The 20,081-nt window shown below is 38.1% G+C and overlaps 2 protein-coding genes across 2 annotated transcripts; one reads left to right on the top strand and one right to left on the bottom strand.

Annotated features, from left to right (window-relative positions):
• The first annotated feature begins 111 nt into the window (after positions 1-111).
• On the top strand, positions 112-10,774 carry LOC137385517 (neuronal acetylcholine receptor subunit alpha-10-like). The gene is made up of 8 exons (XM_068072030.1): positions 112-159; positions 744-880; positions 1,971-2,015; positions 6,685-6,794; positions 7,014-7,160; positions 7,659-7,790; positions 9,372-9,640; positions 9,890-10,774. Exons 3-8 carry the CDS (start codon positions 2,007-2,009, stop codon positions 10,492-10,494), a joined length of 1,272 nt encoding a protein of 423 aa, XP_067928131.1. The 5' UTR covers positions 112-159; positions 744-880; positions 1,971-2,006; the 3' UTR covers positions 10,495-10,774.
• Positions 10,775-10,894: 120 nt separating this feature from the next.
• Positions 10,895-19,063, bottom strand: LOC137385435 (probable ATP-dependent RNA helicase DDX23). Its single transcript, XM_068071924.1, has 12 exons — positions 18,853-19,063; positions 18,547-18,775; positions 18,257-18,380; positions 17,981-18,135; positions 16,714-16,970; positions 15,432-15,657; positions 14,420-14,565; positions 13,403-13,670; positions 12,330-12,479; positions 12,031-12,182; positions 11,664-11,947; positions 10,895-11,429 (listed from the first exon to the last, which is right to left on the bottom strand). Exons 1-12 carry the CDS (start codon positions 19,035-19,037, stop codon positions 11,200-11,202), a joined length of 2,406 nt encoding a protein of 801 aa, XP_067928025.1. The 5' UTR covers positions 19,038-19,063; the 3' UTR covers positions 10,895-11,199.
• Between the last annotated feature and the right edge of the window lie 1,018 nt (positions 19,064-20,081).

The following is a 20,081-nucleotide window of genomic DNA, read 5'->3' as shown; positions in this document are numbered from 1 at the left end:
TTGTTGCTCTTAAAAGCCTTGAAGCCGAACTAGAAATGTGTTTTGTACGTAAGGTGAAAACCTATTGTGATACCAAAACCATTCAACAAGATGAAGCACCTGTCCCAGAACCATCTGCACCACCAGTTTTACCTCCAGAGGCTTCAGTTGAAGAAAAGAGTAACGTTTCCAGCATGGAAATATTTGCTGAAAATTTTGCTGTGTAGCGCTATTTAAATTTGATCCTTGCTGTCTTAGATTTGACCCTTGCTGTCAAAGCATAGCGACCACGCTATAGCTGTTGCATCGCAGCTAACAGTGCACCACAGCATCACCTATTATAGCTGTCACATCACTGCTGTCGTATCACCGCTTTCACATCACTGCTGTCACATACATGTATATCTATTATACCATAGCGGTTTCACTAAAGCTAGTATTATTTGTGTGGCTGTATCGATGCCACAGCTACTTCTTAGTCAAGTGTTCTAGAATCTTCTGAGTCGTTCAGCATTTAGATAAAACATGCTAACCCTGTTGTACTGCACTATAAAATTTTACAATGACAATGTATGGTTAGCAACAAACTGTACTTGGATATATAGAATGCAAAACTATTTTTCAACATAATTTTTTGTTTTAAAAAGTAAACCAGCTCTTAATTTAGCCTCAGTCACTTGTTTTTAGCTTCAGTTCCTCAGTTTAAACAGCAATTTTGAGCTATTATTTTTGCAAAGAAATAAAGCTAATGCGTAATATTTTAGCACCATTATACCATGAAGATGTCCTTTATGGAGATTTATTCAGAACCTACCAAAAGAACTCGGTAGCCAAGTCAGAGGAAAGTGGTGGGACCCCACAAGTTGAAGTGGGTTTCTCCCTCATACAACTGAACCACCTGGTAAGAACCTGCAATTAACTCTGCCATTTTATATTGTTATTACTTTGGTTTGCTATCACATTAACACATAATTTAGCAAATAGTTTTGTTACTAAAAAAAGCCTATATTCAGCTCTATATACAGCTACATTAATGTTGCTGACTACAGTAGGGTTGGTTTCTTATTTTATATCTCCAGTTCACATCAGACTGTCTTTTATCAGACTGTGCTTTGCCTCTTTCATTATAGTATTCAGTGCGTCCTTTAGTGGTAGTTGAAAGGTTCCTAGCTAGGTTCCACCAAACCTAGCTTCCAAGTAGTTGGATTACAAGAGTGCACCACCACTCCCAGCTAACTACATTCCTAGCTACATGTAGCTAACATTCCTCTCCAACTACCATTGTTTTTATAACAGACTATTGTTTCCATTTAGGTACATGTATGTTCCTTCAGTGTCTATTCTCAATCTCTTCAGTGTCTTTCCTTATGTTATCTGGCGAAGATGCCATAAGTTATCTGGCTTTTTTGTGTCTATTTTTAACATACATCTATGATCTATGGCACTCTATGTATTAGCAAGTTATTTCTTGATAGCTGATAACATTGTTACAGTGCTCCAATTGTTACCGTCTTATTAATAACCTTTTATCTGCTTTCTGTTCTCAAACTGTTGTTTATTTCTGGTCACCTGACATATTAGCATCTCATTATTCACCTCTTCAATAATATATTTAATCAGGCACATTTGTGTTACATTCACCACACTGGCCTCTCTTAGCTTCAATCGTAGTCGCTAAAAGAACTTCATGCACCTTTTTCTTCCACTTTTTGACTAATTATTTCTACTGTGAACTACCTAGTTTTTCTGGCTGCGCATAACCACTCAAGTCACACGAGTAACAGGAAATATCGGAGTGCATCTAGTTCCTAATGTGCTCTCAATTCAATATCATCCCATTTGCCACTTGTTAGGCATTTCTTTATGAGCCATAGTAGTTGATTATTTAAACTAATTGGTAAATCACGGAAATAAGATATAATAAATACTGAAAAAATTAAATACCTATATTCACTCTACACAAGAAAAAATTTTTCTCATTTGGATTATAGGATGAGAAGAGTCAAGTACTGACAACCTCCGGATGGATGGAAGTGGTATGTTGCTCAATATTTTTAATCTTGTTATAGATGCAGTGCAGAGCAAGTACATAACTTTGCATGTATAGCAAGTATGTACCCTTTGTCTGTATGGCAAATATGTACCATGTGCGTGTAGAGCAGGTATGTACCCTTTGTCTGTAGAGCAGGTATGTACCCTTTGTATGTAGAGCAAGTGTGCACCCTTTTATGCAGAGCAAATGTGTACCCTTCGTATGTAAAGCAAATGTGTACCCTTTGTGTGTAGAGCAAGTGTGTACCCTTTGTGTGTAGAGCAAGTGTGTACTCTTTGTATGCAGAGCAAGTGTGTACCCTTTGTATGCAGAGCAAGTATGTACCCTTTGTACGCAGAGCAAGTATGTACACTTTGTGTATAGAGCAAGTGTGTACCCTTTGTATGCAGAGCATGTGTGTACCCTTTGTATGTAAAGCAAGTGTGTACCCTTTGTGTGTAAAGCAAGTGTGTACCCTTTGTATGTAGAGCAAGTGTGTACCCTTTGTATGTAGATTAAGTGTGTACCCTTTGTATGTAAAGCAAGTATGTACCCTTTGTGTGTAAAGCAAGTGTGCACCCTTTATGTGTAGAGCAAGTGTGTACCCTTTGTGTGTAAAGCAAGTCTGTACCCTTTGTATTTAGAGCAAGTGTGTACCCTTTGTATGTAGAGCAAGTGTGTACCCTTTGTATGTAGAGTAAGTGTGTACCCTTTGTGGGAGTACACACTTACACAGGAAGTTAGTCAATTGACAGATTTTACAAAGTTAAGATTCGTCAATGATTCATCAACTCAAGTGATAGTCACATGTGAGCACCCAGTGGTCTGTTGCGACATTAGCCTCTATTCATAGAGTTAACTTGTTTGATATTTCTATGGCTCTTTTTAATACTACATATGGCAATAAGCGGGGTCTCGCGCTTGGCTTTTCCTGCTTCTTAACCATTTTTAACAATGTCATTAAATAGCATCAAAGATGGCTGCGACGATTTATGAGCTAATCCAGTTTGTCTGCTCAGTTGACCTAGTGTTGGCATAGCAAAAGTTCGTCACTGTTTTCCTGACGGCACAAATAATCAATAAGGGCCCAGTTAATCCCTCCCAAGTAGAAAATTAACATGGGCTGCTGCTAATGCTGCCTTCTTCTACATTCTGAGGATAGTTATTCAGTGCTGATTGCATCTTTACTGTCCAGTTACTACTGGTCTCTAATTGACAGCATTTTTGTAGCAAATGTTTATGGTTTTCCTAGCTAAACTTTGCTTAGCAATAATGGTCAGTCTTGAAGCTCATTTAAAACATCGGCCTGTAAATATGGTACTAGAAGGTATTTACTGCACAGCTAACTTTTTGTGTGGAGCCTTTCAGATGATACAGGAAGATGAAAGGGTGGTCAGCTAATAATCTGTTACATAAAGGTTCTATTGAATATCAATATGTTACTCACTTGACCATGGCCTGCCGGGTAGACAGTAATTCAATTTAGCTCAAACCTTCAGGGTTAAAATCACAGTATTTTGTATGAATTATAAGAGCATTTGGTTGGTGAATGTTTGGCGTCACTAATTCATCATTGGATATGGCCCACCGAGCTAGACCTCTTTGAGTTATATGAGAAAAAGTCCCCGCCAAACTTGACTTGCTTGAGTTATAAGAGAAAATGTGTCCACCTAGCTATACTCGCTGAGTTATAAAAAAATGCCCACCAAGCAAGGCATTTTTGAGCTATAAGAGAAAAGTGCCCAAGCCTTACTTACATTGTTGAGACTTGTATGAATTTAAATTAGGAGCTTGGATGAGGATTTTAATTTACAGAGAGTTATTGAAAATTACAAATACGCTAACACTCGACATCTGTTAGAAGATCAATATAAAACTTAACCGTATCCACTTGTGAACAGTCAATTCTTGTTGCATCCTCTTCTCCGCTTATTCTTTCTCCAGGAAATAGGTTTCTGCGTTATAATCCTGTAATAAGCTTCTTCCTGCCGTATCCTTGTGTGAGTGATAAATTCTTGTCGCAATTTCCTGTATATATTTTGCCTTATTGTTCTATTGATAGTGTATTCCTACCCTATTCTCCTGTATGTAAAAGGTGTAAGTATCATTCCCTGTAGGTAATAGGTTTTTGCTTATCCTCCTGGGCCTGTAGATATTGTATATTCCTCCTGAGGGCAGTATCTTTCTGCCTTATCCTTCTGTGGGCAGTAGTTACCATCTTATCCTCTGTGGGCAGTAGTTCCTACAGTATCCTCTGTGGGCAGTATCTTCCTACATTACCCTCCTGTGGGCAGTAGTTCCTACATTATCCTCTATGGGTAGTAGTTCCTACATTATCCTCTGTGGGTAGAAGTTCCTACATTATCCTCTGTGGGCAGTAGTTTCTACATTATTCCCTGTGGGCAGTGGATCATACCTTATTCCTCTGCGGGCGGTAGATCCTACATTATCCTTCTGCGGGCAGTAGATCCTGAGCTAATGCAGGTCATGCTCAAGGTCCAAGACTAACTCACTCCCACTCTAATAGTTTATTTATTCCAAACAGTGTAAATATTTTTGCCAATACACCCACTATACCAAGACAATCACTACTTACTAACAATTTTGAATAAAAAATAGCGAAAAATATACCAAAGTTCATACACCAAAACAAATCTAAATAAGATGCTTGAAAGCTTTACAAAAAAAGTAGAAAAGATCCCATATTTTGTCGCCATATTATGACAAGTTGGGTAAAACAGTAGTTATGGATAATTTATTGATGCGCATTAGCGCCATTAATTACAGTAGCTGTTTCGTGGGCAGCGTCATGAGAGCTCAACTGTGGCAGATAAAACAACAAAACAGTGCTAAAAGATTTTAGGCATGATGCTGTGTTATTAGACCCTACACTGTTATACACCCTACACAGTGTTATGCACCCTTATAGTGTTACACACTTTATACAGTGTTATGCACACTTATAGTATTATACACTCTACACAGTGTTATGCACCCTTATAGTGTTACACACTCTATACAGTGTTATGCACACTTATAGTATTATACACTCTACACAGTGTTATGCACCCTTATAGTGTTATACACTCTATACAGTGTTATGCACACTTATAGTATTATACACTCTATACAGTGTTATGCACACTTATAGTATTATACACTCTACACAGTGTTATACACACTTATAGTATTATACACTCTACACAGTGTTATGCACCCTTATTGTGTTATACACTCTATACAGTGTTATACACACTTATAGTGTTATACACTCTATACAGTGCTATACATTTTTGGCAATCAAATAGTATATACAAGTACCTCTGTTGAAAGCTAAGTTCAATGGGTTTAGAATATGATTATTAGAATTGCGCTTTAGAATATGATCACATACTTTTACTATTATTGTATTATTTTTAATTAGAGTTTGTGTTATTTGATACAAAAATGTTATTACATTCATTTCACTATAACTATAATAAACGCTCTTTACAGACAGCTGGCCTGAATATCTAGCATGGGTTTTCAAATAAAATCCTCTTAGTTTATCTTCCGTTCTGATCAATATAGTTTATATAAGAATTATATGTACATATATGCTTGCTAGAGTTAACATTACACTGTAATATCCTCTAACATAGTACGATCAATTTCTAGTGTGCATCACATGACGTATTGAAAGAGTTAAATAATTTATTAGCTAAAATTATTTATCCTTTCTTAAGTTTCAAATATTTTTATGTTGTTTTAATGACTTGTGGGTTCTTATCATCGTGATATGTGCATTTTATGACTTCTAGTAACTAGTTATATAGTTAATAGTTATATAGTTATACTAGTTATATAGTTAATAGATCACTGGTTTAGCTATCCTACTATGAATATATGAACAAAAGTGATTTTATAAGACAAGCTTTTGCTGGTGAGTGTGTGCATATATAAGCATACAGAAAAGTTGTCAAACCATATAGAAATCAGACGGAAACTACCGCAGGTGCCAGGTATTGATGGGAGGGAGGGTGGCAGCGTTGCATCTCTGGTATAAGTTCTTGGTACCGTTTTATGACAGTCACTAAAATTTGTGAAGAAAAGTCTTCCATCTTTTTGGGCTGAGCAGTTTTATAAAAATTGCAGTAGCAAAATAGGCAGTTATTAGATAGACAAGAGAGCACAAATCTTGGCCTCTACAATTTTATGGTTTATCTACAAAGCCTTTATGTGAATACTCAGAATCCGAGGAGCTAGGTAAATCTGCGTGTTCTAAACAACATCATAATGCACACCAAATCTGATAGCATCTTCAATAGAGGCTATACAATGTGTTTGTCTTCTCGTCGCTATCTCTCCCCCTCCCCCCCTCCCCCGTACAATGTCATCATTACTATTAAAAGAGGCATATCTTTTTGAGCCTCATTGATCGGTACTTCTTCTAAAATTTCCATAATACTTACATGTATTAGCAATGTGTAGAAGCGATGCCCTATGTATTACTCATCTTGAACTCTATACAGTTCTACACTGACTCCGCAGGTACATAATGCAAGTATGTAGATGCTATATAAGTCTTGGCATAAAATATACAGTTATGTTTGTTAAAATAATAAGTCTCGGGTCTCCACGACCCACATTACTCACCTAGCTCTTTGTTCATCTAGTTGCCTATTTCGCTGCAGACATGGATCGATAAGCGACTGAGTTGGAACGCATCTCACTACGGAGGTATTTCAAGTATCATTGTACCCGCTGAGCAACTATGGCTTCCTGATATGGCACTTCAGAACAGGTGCTTGCAAGTGCTGTATAACTGCTATAGATATGATTAATATTACACCCGTGCAGCAAAAGGTTTTGTTTTCTAATGAAATGAATATAAGTTTGGCATTTGGAGTTAACTGTAGATTTTCTGTAGCTGCAAAATTAAGCATAGAAATTGAAAAATTGGTAAAGAGAAAATTCCTCATATCTGATCAGACTGCAATTATTATACCGTTATATGTTCCAGTGCCAATGATATCTACCACTCCTCACTGGTTGAGAACAAGTTTCGTGTAAGCATTTACTCGGACGGATCAATATTCTGGGTTCCTGGAGGAAAGTATTATACCAACTGCGAACTGGATATCAGCTACTTCCCTTTTGATGACCAAAAGTAAATTGGTATTAGTAAATATCTCAAAGATAGCATTAAGATCTGTAACAAAGATCAACCGTTAAAATGTTTATTGGAAATACCGGCCAGACGAATTAACTCATTCGCTGATTAGTACTGCGTGGGCAGCTGCACTGTCTGCTAGAATGTGATAGGCGCTCAACTGGGAAGTTGTAAGCTTTCAAAAAAGTGGCCACAAAACATACTTTTGTAATTGACATTAAAAAATATGCTATTTTTCAAACTTCATCTTCAAAAGGAATCTGTTAGAAAGTTATCTTGAGGCATCCTTGGGTTGAAGGCATTTCATTCAATCTACAGAGATTGGTATTACCATTAATATATATTTTTCTTGAGGAAATTTGCATGTTATTTTAATTTAAAATAGATGAATTAGTTGTTTGTATTTATTTTGTATTTTAAGTATATATAGTAGGCATTCATTCTTGTACAAACCGCTTGCTAAACCACGAGTGTGCAGTACTCAAACATTTGCAGGTGTGAGCTGCACTTCACTAACTGGGCCTATAACGGTAATCAAATGAACCTTTCTGTTCAAGCCTCTAATATATCACTGGATAACTACCAAGTAAATGGAGAGTGGGACATCGTCACAACTAGAGCACACAGGTGGGTCTCTGCTACTACCATGACACACAGGTCTGTCTCTGTCACAACTGTCGCACGCATGCTTGTCTCTTTTACCACCATGGTATGCAAGTTTGTCATCGTTACTACCGCGGTATGCAAGTTTGTCGTCGTCACTACCATGGTATGCAATTTTGTCATCGTCACTAACATAGTACACAAGTTTGTCATCATCACTACCATGGTATGCAAGTTTATCATCGTCACTACCATAGTATGCAAGTTTGTCATCGTCACTACCACAGTATGCAAGTTTGTCATCGTCACTACCGTGGTATGCAAGTTTGTCATCGTCACTACCGTGGTATGCAAGTTTGTCATCGTCACTACCGTGGTATGCAAGTTTGTCATCGTCACTACCACAGTATGCAAGTTTGTCATCATCACTACCATAGTATGCAAGTTTGTCATCGTCACTACCATGGTATGCAAGTTTGTCATCGTCACTACCATGGTATGCAAGTTTTTCATCGTCACTACCATGGTATGCAAGTTTGTCAGCGTCACTACCATGGTATGCAAGTTTATCATTGTCACTACCATAGTATGCAAGTTTGTCATCGTCACTACCACAGTATGCAAGTTTGTCATCGTCACTACCGTGGTATGCAAGTTTGTCATCGTCACTACCATAGTATGCAAGTTTGTCATCGTCACTACCACAGTATGCAAGTTTGTCATCGTCACTGCCATAGTATGCAAGTTTGTCATCGTCACTACCATGGTATGCAAGTTTGTTATCGTCCCTAACATGGTATGCAAAATTGTCATTGTCACTACCATAGTATGCATTTGTCTGTCACTACCCTGAGACCAAAATTGTATATAATATAATTATAAATATAATTATATAGGTCGCATGGTTGCTGAGACGGCATGCAGAGCATGAGGATCTTGCCCTCTCTATCTCAGGCAACCTGAGAGATAATTTTTTACAAACATTCACCTACCATTTCTGGTAGTATTGTTCGGTACTGAAAAGCATGTTGATGAGCATTGATCATATTAAGACAAATTGGCAAAGTTTAGGCCAAATCACGGTGATTTAAATAATTTTCGATTTGAATCACCTGCAATTCACATCTTTTTCAAATAATATTTAATGTATTATAAAGATGGTTCAAAAATTGAGGTCTCCGTTAAACTTAATCTTAAATCATGACTTTGCTCAACTTGTTATGACAAAATAAGTGAGTTTGTTTCTTAAGGGAAATGGCCGGTGAGTGATTGCGGCCATAGATGTACATGTCTATAATGGCCTGTATATGACTGCAGCCTAGATGTACATGTCTACAATAGCCTGTATATGCCTGCGACCATAGATGTAAATAACAGCATGTATATGACTGCGATCATAGATGGGCAGATGTATAATAGCCTGTGTGATTGAGGCCATAGATGTACATGTATATAATAGCCTATGTGTGATTGCAGCCATAGATGTACATGTATATAATAGCCTGTATACGACTGCGATCATAGATGTGCATGTATATAATGGCCATGTTCAACTGCAGCAATAGATGTAAACATGTTTGTATGCTTGCTACCTTTCTGTTGCAGACAAGAAAAGTTCTACGCTTGCTGTGGCGATACCCCTTATCCTTCCATATACTTCACAATTTATATGAGAAGAAAATATCTGTTTTACATCACAAATATTATTGCACCCTGCGTCATGTTGTCAGTTCTCATATCTCTAGTCTTTTACCTGCCACCAGAATCAGGAGAAAAGGTTTCTCTCGGTATCACATGCCTTCTTTCTTGCATCGTATTCCTGCTCTTGATAGCCGAGAGCATTCCGAAGCGCTCGGACTCTGTACCTATCATCAGTAAGTTATCTGTTTGAAGATAGTTTGGCAGTTGGGTACTATTTGTTGAAACTAGTCCATGAGATTTCTTATGTTTTAGCAAGTCTTTGGTCTAGGTGATTACATGTCTGGAAATGTGTATGTGTTCATTCTATTGAAATAAGTAGAAGAATGAAATTAATAGACAACTAGTGCAATTATATGACTATATAGGCTCTACACATGTTGCTGTTTTGTTTTTGGTCACAAATTTGAGTCCATCCATTGCAGGTATATACTTGGCTATATTCCTGACTATCACCACAGCCTCTATCTGCTCGACAGTCGTGGTGTTACACGTGCACCACATGGGCACCAAAAAGGTTCCAATGATTGTGAAGAGAATTGTTTTTGACATCCTTGCACGTATGCTCTGTTTATCAGAGTTGGCCCGCAAATATGGTACGAGCTCATGTCGACACGGCGACCACGAGCCTATGGATAGTTCTATGACAAGCACTATGATAAACAGCTGCAAGAATCCTTCCATGCTAGGAAGACAAACCAGTCACCGCCGATCTACAAATAATGGTCGTATCAGCAATAACACTAACGGTGGCATGAAGAAGAGCTTTTCCATCACGGATGACAGAATAGCGCAGCATATTATGCTTAACCGCAACTATGTGCTCGAGGAGATCCTCACACACATAAAGATCTTCACACAAGAGCGCTCTGAGCACGAGCGGATAGAGAGCACGAGACAGGAATGGACCGCAGTAGCCCAGGTACTCGACAAATTCTTCATGAGTGTCTTTATGTCCTCCATAGCCTGCTCTACCTTCTTTGTGCTTATCATGCTGCCGATGTCAAAAGTAGAGCTCGCTTCTCTCTAACAAATTTGAATATATAATGGAGCAAAGGCTAGAAAGTAGTACATACATTACGGCGTGCTCACTGAATAATTGACCATCTTGAAACTTCAAGTGGGTGCCAAACTAGTACTTCGACTAAAGAACGAACTTTCAACAACGTGTAAATCTGATCTGTTATTTTCTACATATAGTTTATCACCATTGTATATACTTTGGATTGATAACGTATCTGTACATATTTTAATATTTTGGATGCCAGCATTTACGTCACACAGCTTTTACTCTCTGGTTCATTTCACAAGGAATGTATTCAATCATGAAGATAACTGGCCTATTTTGGATTCAAGATTTTCTAACATTGCCAGTTGCATTGCAACCCACAAAGCAAAGGCAAGAACACAACAACTTATGTTTCATAGACTTGAGCAGGAAATACTATGATTTTTATATTTATTTTAGTTACGGTTTATATATATTTAACCTTACGCTAAACATTTGTGTTTTGAATTTGATATTGCATAATATCGCGGTTTATTTCACTAGAGTTTCCTTTAGTTGTTCACTTCATTTTCTGTACAGATGTGAAATAAAGTAGGTTAGAAATTTGTATCTATAAAGATTAAAAGTTGTTTGTACAAGAATTGCTAGCACTTGTCAGAAATGAGTCATCATTAACTACACACCTCCTACACACCTCTCTCTCTCTCATGCCTATATCACGGGCCATCAGTGCACAAATATCTGCTCATCTTTACGTTTTTTGCCTTGAGGCACTGAGCCTGGTTTATTCTGAGCATCAGGATGGTTGGCGAGCTCAGGAGGGCAAGTTGAAACAGAGCTGTTTTGCAAGACCATTTTGAGGTCAAAAAAGACCCCCGTGTCCTCCTGCGTAAGAAATGTGTAGGACACTCCACTTTTTCCTGCACGTCCGGTACGGCCGATGCGATGCGTGTAATCTGAAATAGGATAGAGGGAATTGTTAGGATACACTTGGTTATTCATCACTAATCATATGATGCTATGCACCAGTTTGCTATCAAAGGGCTTTGTGAAAAGAAAATGTGGACAAGACTAGAATGAACAATATACCAGTGATGTTAGCAGAATAACCGTAAAAACAGTGCAGTACGAAATGAAATATTTTCGGTAAATATAGAGATATCCTTAACATTAAAACGTGTAGCTCTCACCTTCAATGGACTTGGTCATATCATAGTTAATAACAGCAGACACATCTTTAATGTCTATGCCACGGCCAGCCACATCTGTGGCAATGAGTATTTCCTTAGAACCCTCTTTGAGCGCTGCCAAAGCGTACTCTCGCTGCTCCTGACCTTTGCCTCCGTGCAGAGAGACAGCGTTATAGCCCATCTTCTCGAGGCCCTTAGCGAGCACATCCGCGCCCTTCTTTTTGTTGACAAATATAATAATGGGCGGAGTCTTTGTTCTCTCCAGTATCTGCAGGAGCTTGTTCCTAAAAGAGAGCGGTATAAATGATGTAGCCGAGGCAAACAGCAGAGCAAAGGTATTGGCAAGAGAAGCCTAAAACATGTGTACCTTTTCTCGTTCTCTCCACAAATGGTAACATGCTGTTCAACACGATCAATAGGCTTGCCGACTGAGCCGATGTATATGACGGCGGGTCTTCGCAGGTAGGACTTAGCTATTCGCTCAACCGCTGGAGGCATCGTGGCTGTAAACATGACTGTCTGAAACAAAAAAGGCACAACTGTGGTGTAGTGTCATCCACTATGGCAGTAATATTTCAGAACAGCAAAAAACGGTCCAAGCGCTAGCTATATATCTAAACAACAAGATGAGATGAAGAAGAGACAAGAAGAGTACAGGAGACTGACCTGTCTGAACTTGTGTTTGCTTAAGAAGTCCTGAGTAAGGATATCAGGATTTTCAGCAATTTCTGTGTCCGGCTTGACATTAGCAACTGGCAAATAGTTGAGAATCTTCTGAACTTCAGGCTCAAAACCCATGTCTATCATGCGATCAGCCTGCAACCAAACCCATGTCTATCATGCGATCAGCCTGCAATCAAACCCATGTTTATTATGCGATCAGCCTGCAATCAAACCCATGTCTATCATGCGATCAGCCTGCAACCAAACCCATGTCTATCATGCGATCAGCCTGCAATCAAACCCATGTTTATTATGCGATCAGCCTGCAATCAAACCCATGTCTATCATGCGATCAGCCTGCAATCAAACCCATGTCTATCATGCGATCAGCCTGCAACCAAACCCATGTCTATCATGCGATCAGCCTGCAATCAAACAGCCCGTCATCATAATAAACCCTAATAGATATGAACTATGTATCGTTCTGTAGACAGATTGGCACAAAAAGCAATTCCTAAACACATTTAAATAAAAACTTGCAGAAAATTTTAGTAAATTTTATCAGAAAGTATTCTTCTACCTTTTGCGATTGTTTTTGATGTTTGAAGTGATCTAACTGACAGGTAGTTTCAAGATTAATATCGACAAAACATGATAGTGGTTGAAACGCTCAGAAAAATATGTGCGAAATGACATCACTAGTTGTTACATCGTATCCTTGCGATAGCTGATATCGGCTATTGTGTTCAAGTTGCAGTATTACATGTCTCTGCTCTGTCAGTCTCTTTGCAACTATAATAGACGTCATAATTGCACTTTCCCTTGATTTGAGCGGTTTAGCAGTAATAAAGTTTCGTCGATTCAAATCTTGAAACATCCTGGCAGTCGGAACACCTCAAACATCAAAAACAATAGCAAATAATAGAAAATACCGATACTTTTTGATAAAACCTACTGAAATGCTGTGCAAGTTCATCTTTAAAGCCTTAATGCCATCTTACTTTACTGCTAAAACTTCGTCTTGAAACCTTACAACAATTTTAAGAGCTGTCTGTGATTGAGAGACAGCAACTTACCTCATCAAGCACAACGTATGTGCACTGCGAGAGAACAAGGTATCTATTCTCAAGCACGTCTATAAGACGACCTGGTGTGGCTATCACTATCTCACAGCCCATCCTTAGTTTGAGGCTCTGCTCCTCGCGTGAAATTCCACCGATAACGGCGACAGTCTTTATACCGAGCAGAGCTCCAAACTTATTTGATTCCTCCTCGATTTGCTGAGCCAACTCACGAGTGGGAGCCAATATGATAGCGTATGGTCCCTTGTCTAGGTCTTCAAGTCTGCAGAAAACATACTAAACTATCAGAGAAAAATCACAGTTTTTGCGACATTTGTCAATTTTTCCCACGAATAAGTCAAAGTGCGCAAAAACAAAAATTGCAAAACAAACAACAAAAGAGAAAGGTGCTAATAGCTGTTCATAAAACTTCACTAAAAGACTCCGACTAACCAACTGGTAAAAGTATGAAGAATAAACAGACAACTCCAAAACATAAAAACATACCATGGTGAAATGGAACAGAGTGTTCATATAAATCTAGATGCAGTGTATGAATCATAAAACCACCGGTGAAACTTTTATAATGACCTTCTATAAAAGTTTCACGGCAGCATTTTATGAAATGTAATGCGTATTAGAATGCTAGGAGGTAGAATACTAAAAAATATAATAGCAGAGCTCTATAAATTATGGTAGAAGCGCTCTATGAACTGTTAAGCAGAGTTCTATGAAATATGACAGCGACACTACAAAATAAAGTAGAAGCGCTCTGTGAACTACATGTATAATAACAGCGTTCTATGTAAAAAATATAATAGCAGAGCTCTATAAATTATGGTAGAAGCACTCTATGAACTATGATAACAGTGCTTTATGAAACATGCTAAACGAACTCTATGAACATGATAGCAGTGCTCTATGAAATCTAGTAGCAGCATTTTATGAACTATAACCACAGAGCTCTTAGCTATGACAGCAACACTATGAATTGCGGTACAATATACAATAAAGATACCATATCCTTCTCACCTCTCCATCTTAGGGAGACTTGTGATCCAAACTAGCAGTGGAATTAAGAAAGCTGCTGTTTTACCTGACCCAGTTTCAGCAACACCAATCACGTCACGATTCTGTAGGCCTATCGGAATGGCTTGCCTTTGAATAGGAGTAGGATCCTAGAGCAAAGAACGTAAATATGACATTATAACACCATTATAAATCTCATATTATAATGGTGTTATATAAATAAAGTATAATAAATCAACCAGCAATTGAATAAGGTAACTACTGTCATTTTATGATAGCTTGAAGAGGCTAAGAATTATGGTGCATGTATATTCAACGATTGTTCACTTATACAACCTTAAAAGTTTTCATCCCTAATTCTACTGCTGTAAATTTATCAATTCACCTAGTCAATTTACTGCTGAAGTCACAGCGCCATGCAAGCTAGTTTATGATCAATTCAAGAAATCTCCTGCAGTACAAAGTTATTCATCATACCTTCATTAATAGTGAAGATTGCTCACAATAAATGGGAATAGGCGGCTAACTCTTGTGCTAATTCTATGAAAATAGGAAGCTAGCTCTTGTGATAACTCTATAGAAATAGGAGGTTAACTCTTGTGATAGCTCTATAGAAATAGGAGGCTAACTCTTGTGCTAATTCTATGGAAATAGGAAGCTAGCTCTTGTGATAACTCTATAAAAATAGGAGGTTAACTCTTGTGATAGCTCTATAGAAATAGGAGGCTAGCTCTTGTGATAATTCTATGGAATTAGGAAGCTAGCTTTTGGGATAACTCTATTTAAAAATATAACTATTGAAGGCAAAAATAACTTGGGTCATCACATGGGAGGCCTGCAAAGCTCACCTTTAAAATGCACCATGCAGAACAGAGAGCTAGTTTGACATCAAATGTGTCAAGAAGGTGATGTAATGCATTTCAAACCTGAACAGGCTTATTCCTTTCACAATAGCAAGAACAAAAAAGACCAAAAATAAAACAAACATAAAGAGAACTACGATCAACAAAAGTACCTTATAGCCAACTTTGTCTATAACATCCTGTATCTCAGAAGGAATAGTAGACTCTTTCCAATTACGAAGGGGGTGGGGTATCTGACCACCCTTAGTGCTGATACTGTAATCCTCTCTGAAGATTCTCCAATCTCTGTCTTTCATTTCATTCAGCTTCTTTTCTCGCCAATTTCTATCATCAAAGTTCAGTTTAGCCTCTTTTTTCTTCTCAGACTTCAATCGTTTCCTATAAAATATATAAACCCTGTGTTAAGGAGCTGATATGGCAATGAGATCAGAGGTTTATTGGATGATGCGTATGCAAACAAATTTAGGCTACCGCTTTGTTCAGTGACCTAGGCAAACTAGGAATGAAGTCTGAACATACGGTAAATACCTGCTATAGGAAGCTACAGCTCACCTAAACACGAGTGTAAACACTGTTAAAAGATAATAATTCTGCTGTTTTAATAGCAGAAGGGTCTGCGGCTATGCACCAACTATGGATAGTTTTGTGAGTTGTCAAGACTTGATAGATGTCAAGTCTTGAAATGGATGTCAAGACATGAGATGGATGTCGAGTCTTGAGGTGGATGTCAAGTCTTGAAGTGGATGTCAAGTCTTGAGGTGGATGTCAGGTCTTGAGGTGGATGTCAAGACTTGAGTTGGATGACAAGACATGAGATGGATGTCAAGTCTTGAAGTGGATGTCAAGTCTGGAAGTGGATGCCAAGTCTTGAGGTGGATGTCAGGTCTTGAGATAGATGTCAAGACTTGAGTTGGATGTCAAGACATGAGATGGATGTCAAGTCTTGAAGTGGATGTCAAGTCTGGAAGTGGATGCCAAGTCTTGAGATGGATGTCAAGTCTTGAGGTGGATGTCAAGTCTTGAGGTGGATGTCAAGTCTTGAGTTGGATGTCAAGACTTGAGATAGATGTTAAGACGAGATGGATGGACGGTAATTTGAAATGACCATTTAACAAATTTCAGCCACGCTGAAATACTTTTTAATAATAGCTTACATAAAAATATCATGCCAAAATAGTAGATACACAGCAAACACATTCTAGTCACTTCTCTTTGTCACCCATAAAAACCGTAACCAAATAACTTCAGGAGAACAACACGAGTCGCTGATTAAAAGTTAGCAAATAGAGATTCTAAATTGTAACGTAAAGCGTTACCAGACAAAAAGTAAGTGCTTATATCTCTGGTTAATTTCTATCAAGTTTCACATAGGTTAAAATGCACTAGACTGCTAGGGTTATGCATTGGCAACAAAGAGTACAATGAACAACTTACGCTTCCTGGTCCTTCTCCTCGTTTGTTCTTCTTTTCTCCATGAGACTATTGTAAAAAATAGCGTTGTCTTTCTTTTGGGCTTTAATATCGATGCCGGCCAGGTGACCACGACCCATCAGCTGCAGCTCGTGTTTGTCTTTATAAATAGGATTGTAGTCGTTTGCTGTATCCTCGCCATTGTCCCAGTCAAACACAAACTTCCTGTCATTTTGTCGCCTTTGTCGCTTCTTCTTCTCCTTGATGCCCAGGTACCTCTCCTATTCATACGCACACGACAGACGATTACATTCCATGAGCATACAATGTGTGACTAACTAATACAGTAAACGCTCCTATAACGTATATCTCCTATAACGTAAATTCCAGATAACGTAAAAAAATTTGAGAAGTTTTTGCTTCGTAATACGTAAAAAACTCCATAAACGTAAAGTGTCAAGCCGAGCGGCAAGTTTTTAAATTTGATTTGAATGTTAGTTTATCTCACCGCACTTGCAAAAAAAAGCTGGTCGTTTAGCGTCATACCTATTATATGTAACTTTTGAGACATTCTAGTTTGTCGTAATAGATTGTCAGATGTGTCAACAAAAAGGAGAATATGATAGCTGCGCAATTGTTCATATATACTTTATATACTTAAAGGCGATCGATTGGTGCAGGTCTTACAGCGTCAGTCTACCAATCTGAATGTCACAAGTTGGGGTATCGTTGAAAGTTAGCTTTTATACTAACCTTGACCCCTGGATACAGATCGACGACGAACAGGTAGAACTGCTTTTTATAGTAAAAATCTTTCTTAGTTTTGCTTTATGTTAGACGTACAAAATATTTGTTATCAGTTTTACTTTGCAGAATAGACTTTGCTGTTTAGAAAAAATAAGCAAATCGTTGTAAATGAACGTCGACAATGTACAGTCCCCATCAACTTGTTGTAGAATTACCGTAATTCACCGCAGCCATGGTCTATAAAACCAGTGAGATTGACCATAAAAAGGAGACAAGTTGTTTATGCAAACCAATGATACTGCAGTTACGGTACAGCCAACAAATTAACCGGGTAAAGTCAAGTTTTTTCTTTTTGCATGGCCAAAGGGGTGAGTTTGGAAAGATCTTGGAACAAAATAGGCAAATTAAGTGTATTTTACTGTTGTTATATCATAAATTCCCTATAATGTAAACGTTCCTTGAACGGACTATTCACTTTGTAGGAGCGCCTACTGTATATGTAATGCTAATACCAGCTGTCTGATTACTTGCAGTCAATATACACCTTAATGGCCTTTTCTTCCAGATTCCGGTCTGCATGAGGCCTCCGGTCCACAGTTGATGTATCGTCACCATTCTTCTCACGCTCTCTTTCTCGTTCCCTCTCTCTTTCTCTTTCTCGTCTATCCCTTTCCCTTCTGTCACCAGGCCTCTCTCTGCCTATAAAATAAGTCATATTCACAGATATGGGGACAAGTCACTCAACTAAATTCACAAGATACAGAAGCGAGCAAGGTGTTTGCTGAGTGGGCAGTTTGAAAAGCTTGTAGAATATACATACTCTGGCGGAGAAACTCCATCTGTTTCTTTCGTTCTTCCTCCTGAAGTTTTTTCTTTGCTTCTACTTCTTCGTGCCGCTTTTTCAATGCAATCTCTGCCCTTTCAGCCTTCGTCAAGAACTTTGGCTAATGAAATACAATTTCCATCTGTTTAAGCATAATTTAGAAGACCTTTACTAAAGAAATACGATGTATATAAGCAGGTGTCTCACTAAGGCACTTCACAATTACCAGATCACAATTGAAACAGATTTTGGCAACCTTGTATGGTAGAAGAGACACATGATATCACCTTGCTCTGCGCTTCCTCCTCAGCCTTTTTCTTCGCTAGTACCTCCTCAAGAGACACCGGAACTCTTTTGGGCTTTGCCTCCTCTGACTCCTCTTTTGATGCTTTCTTAGTTTCTCTGCGAGATTTTCTGTCTCGACTTCTGCTCCTCCGTCTTTCACGACTCCTCGAACGTCTCCTTTTTCGATCATCAGACCTACTCCGACGTCGCTCCCTCGCTCGCTTTCTAGAACTATCAACAACTAACATGCAAGCTTTTCATTAATGGTGAATACATGTTGACAATACAAAATATCGTAACATACTAACCTCTCCTTGTCTTTAGAACGAGATCTTCGACGTCGAGATGAGCTTTCAATATGCCCTCTATCTCTTCCACGATCTCTGTCATCCAACTTTCTATCTTTATCATCCTTATCCACAGTAGAGCGGGATTTGCTTTCTCCTTTGGCAGGTTCGGCAGTCAAATCAATAACTTCATCATCCATTATCATTTTGCAGAAACAGCGTTGAGCACCATCCTTGACAAATATAAAACATGGTCATCCACCAGTCTGAAAACATTTGCATATCACAATTGACTTAGGAGCATAAAACTTTTGAAGCTAAATTGCCCATAACACAAAAAGCTGTAAGAGACAAATCCACCATTTTTTGTTAAAATAACATTAGAACAGATATCTAATAAAATAACAAAGGTGAAGCTTCACAAATGTTAATGAATTATTACAGACTCAGTGTTACAGATCCTGATTCCTGTTATATCTATTATTACCTAATAAATATCTCTATTACGCATACAATCCGTGCAGCTACCAACTGGTGGTTCACTATGAATTACCTGAAAATTAGTTCTGGCAAATGACAACTTATATTATTTTGCGTTTTGTATGCAATTATTGGTGTTCTAAGCAATAGTTTCTAATGACAGTTCACAATTATCTAAATATTAAACAAAAATGGAAACACTGCTTACATCGCAGACCAAAGCAAAAACTGAATATCAAATCTAATTTCCTTCCAGATCTACCAGTAGGAAGCGTACTAAACAAAGCCAAGCCAGATATCACCTAAATACTTTCCAAAAAGTTCACATTAGCGAGCCTAACACTGCTAGAATATATAAGCATAGGTGTACATAAAAATTGTCGCCTCTTGTATTTGAAAGCAGCAAAAATCAAACCAGTGTATAGAGCTTTCAAAGTATTTTAAGATTTTCAGAATAACCGTAGCCTGGTGATCTAAAACGAGTGAATCTGAATAGGTTGAGGTTCAACTCCTAGAAAGGTGGTAAACAGAAATTACAGCAAACCTCAAAATTGACTTATTTGTCAAACCAACTCGTGCAGATTAGTTTGCATTCTGACAGGCAATCACTGAATTGGAGCTTAGTGAACAAAAAACGAAAAGCTTGGTGGAAATCATGGCATGTGATAAACAATATTGATATTAATACCTCTATACCATAAATACAGGGTTACAATAGTAAAAGAACTTTATTTGCTCATTAAATTTTTAATCTAACTAATTGTGCTACC

The sequence above is a fragment of the Watersipora subatra genome, chromosome 1 (assembly GCF_963576615.1).
Source record: "Watersipora subatra chromosome 1, tzWatSuba1.1, whole genome shotgun sequence".
NCBI lineage: Eukaryota > Metazoa > Bryozoa > Gymnolaemata > Cheilostomatida > Watersiporidae > Watersipora > Watersipora subatra.
The sequence above is the reverse complement of the archived record's forward strand: the minus strand, read 5'-3'. Positions and strand labels throughout refer to the sequence as shown.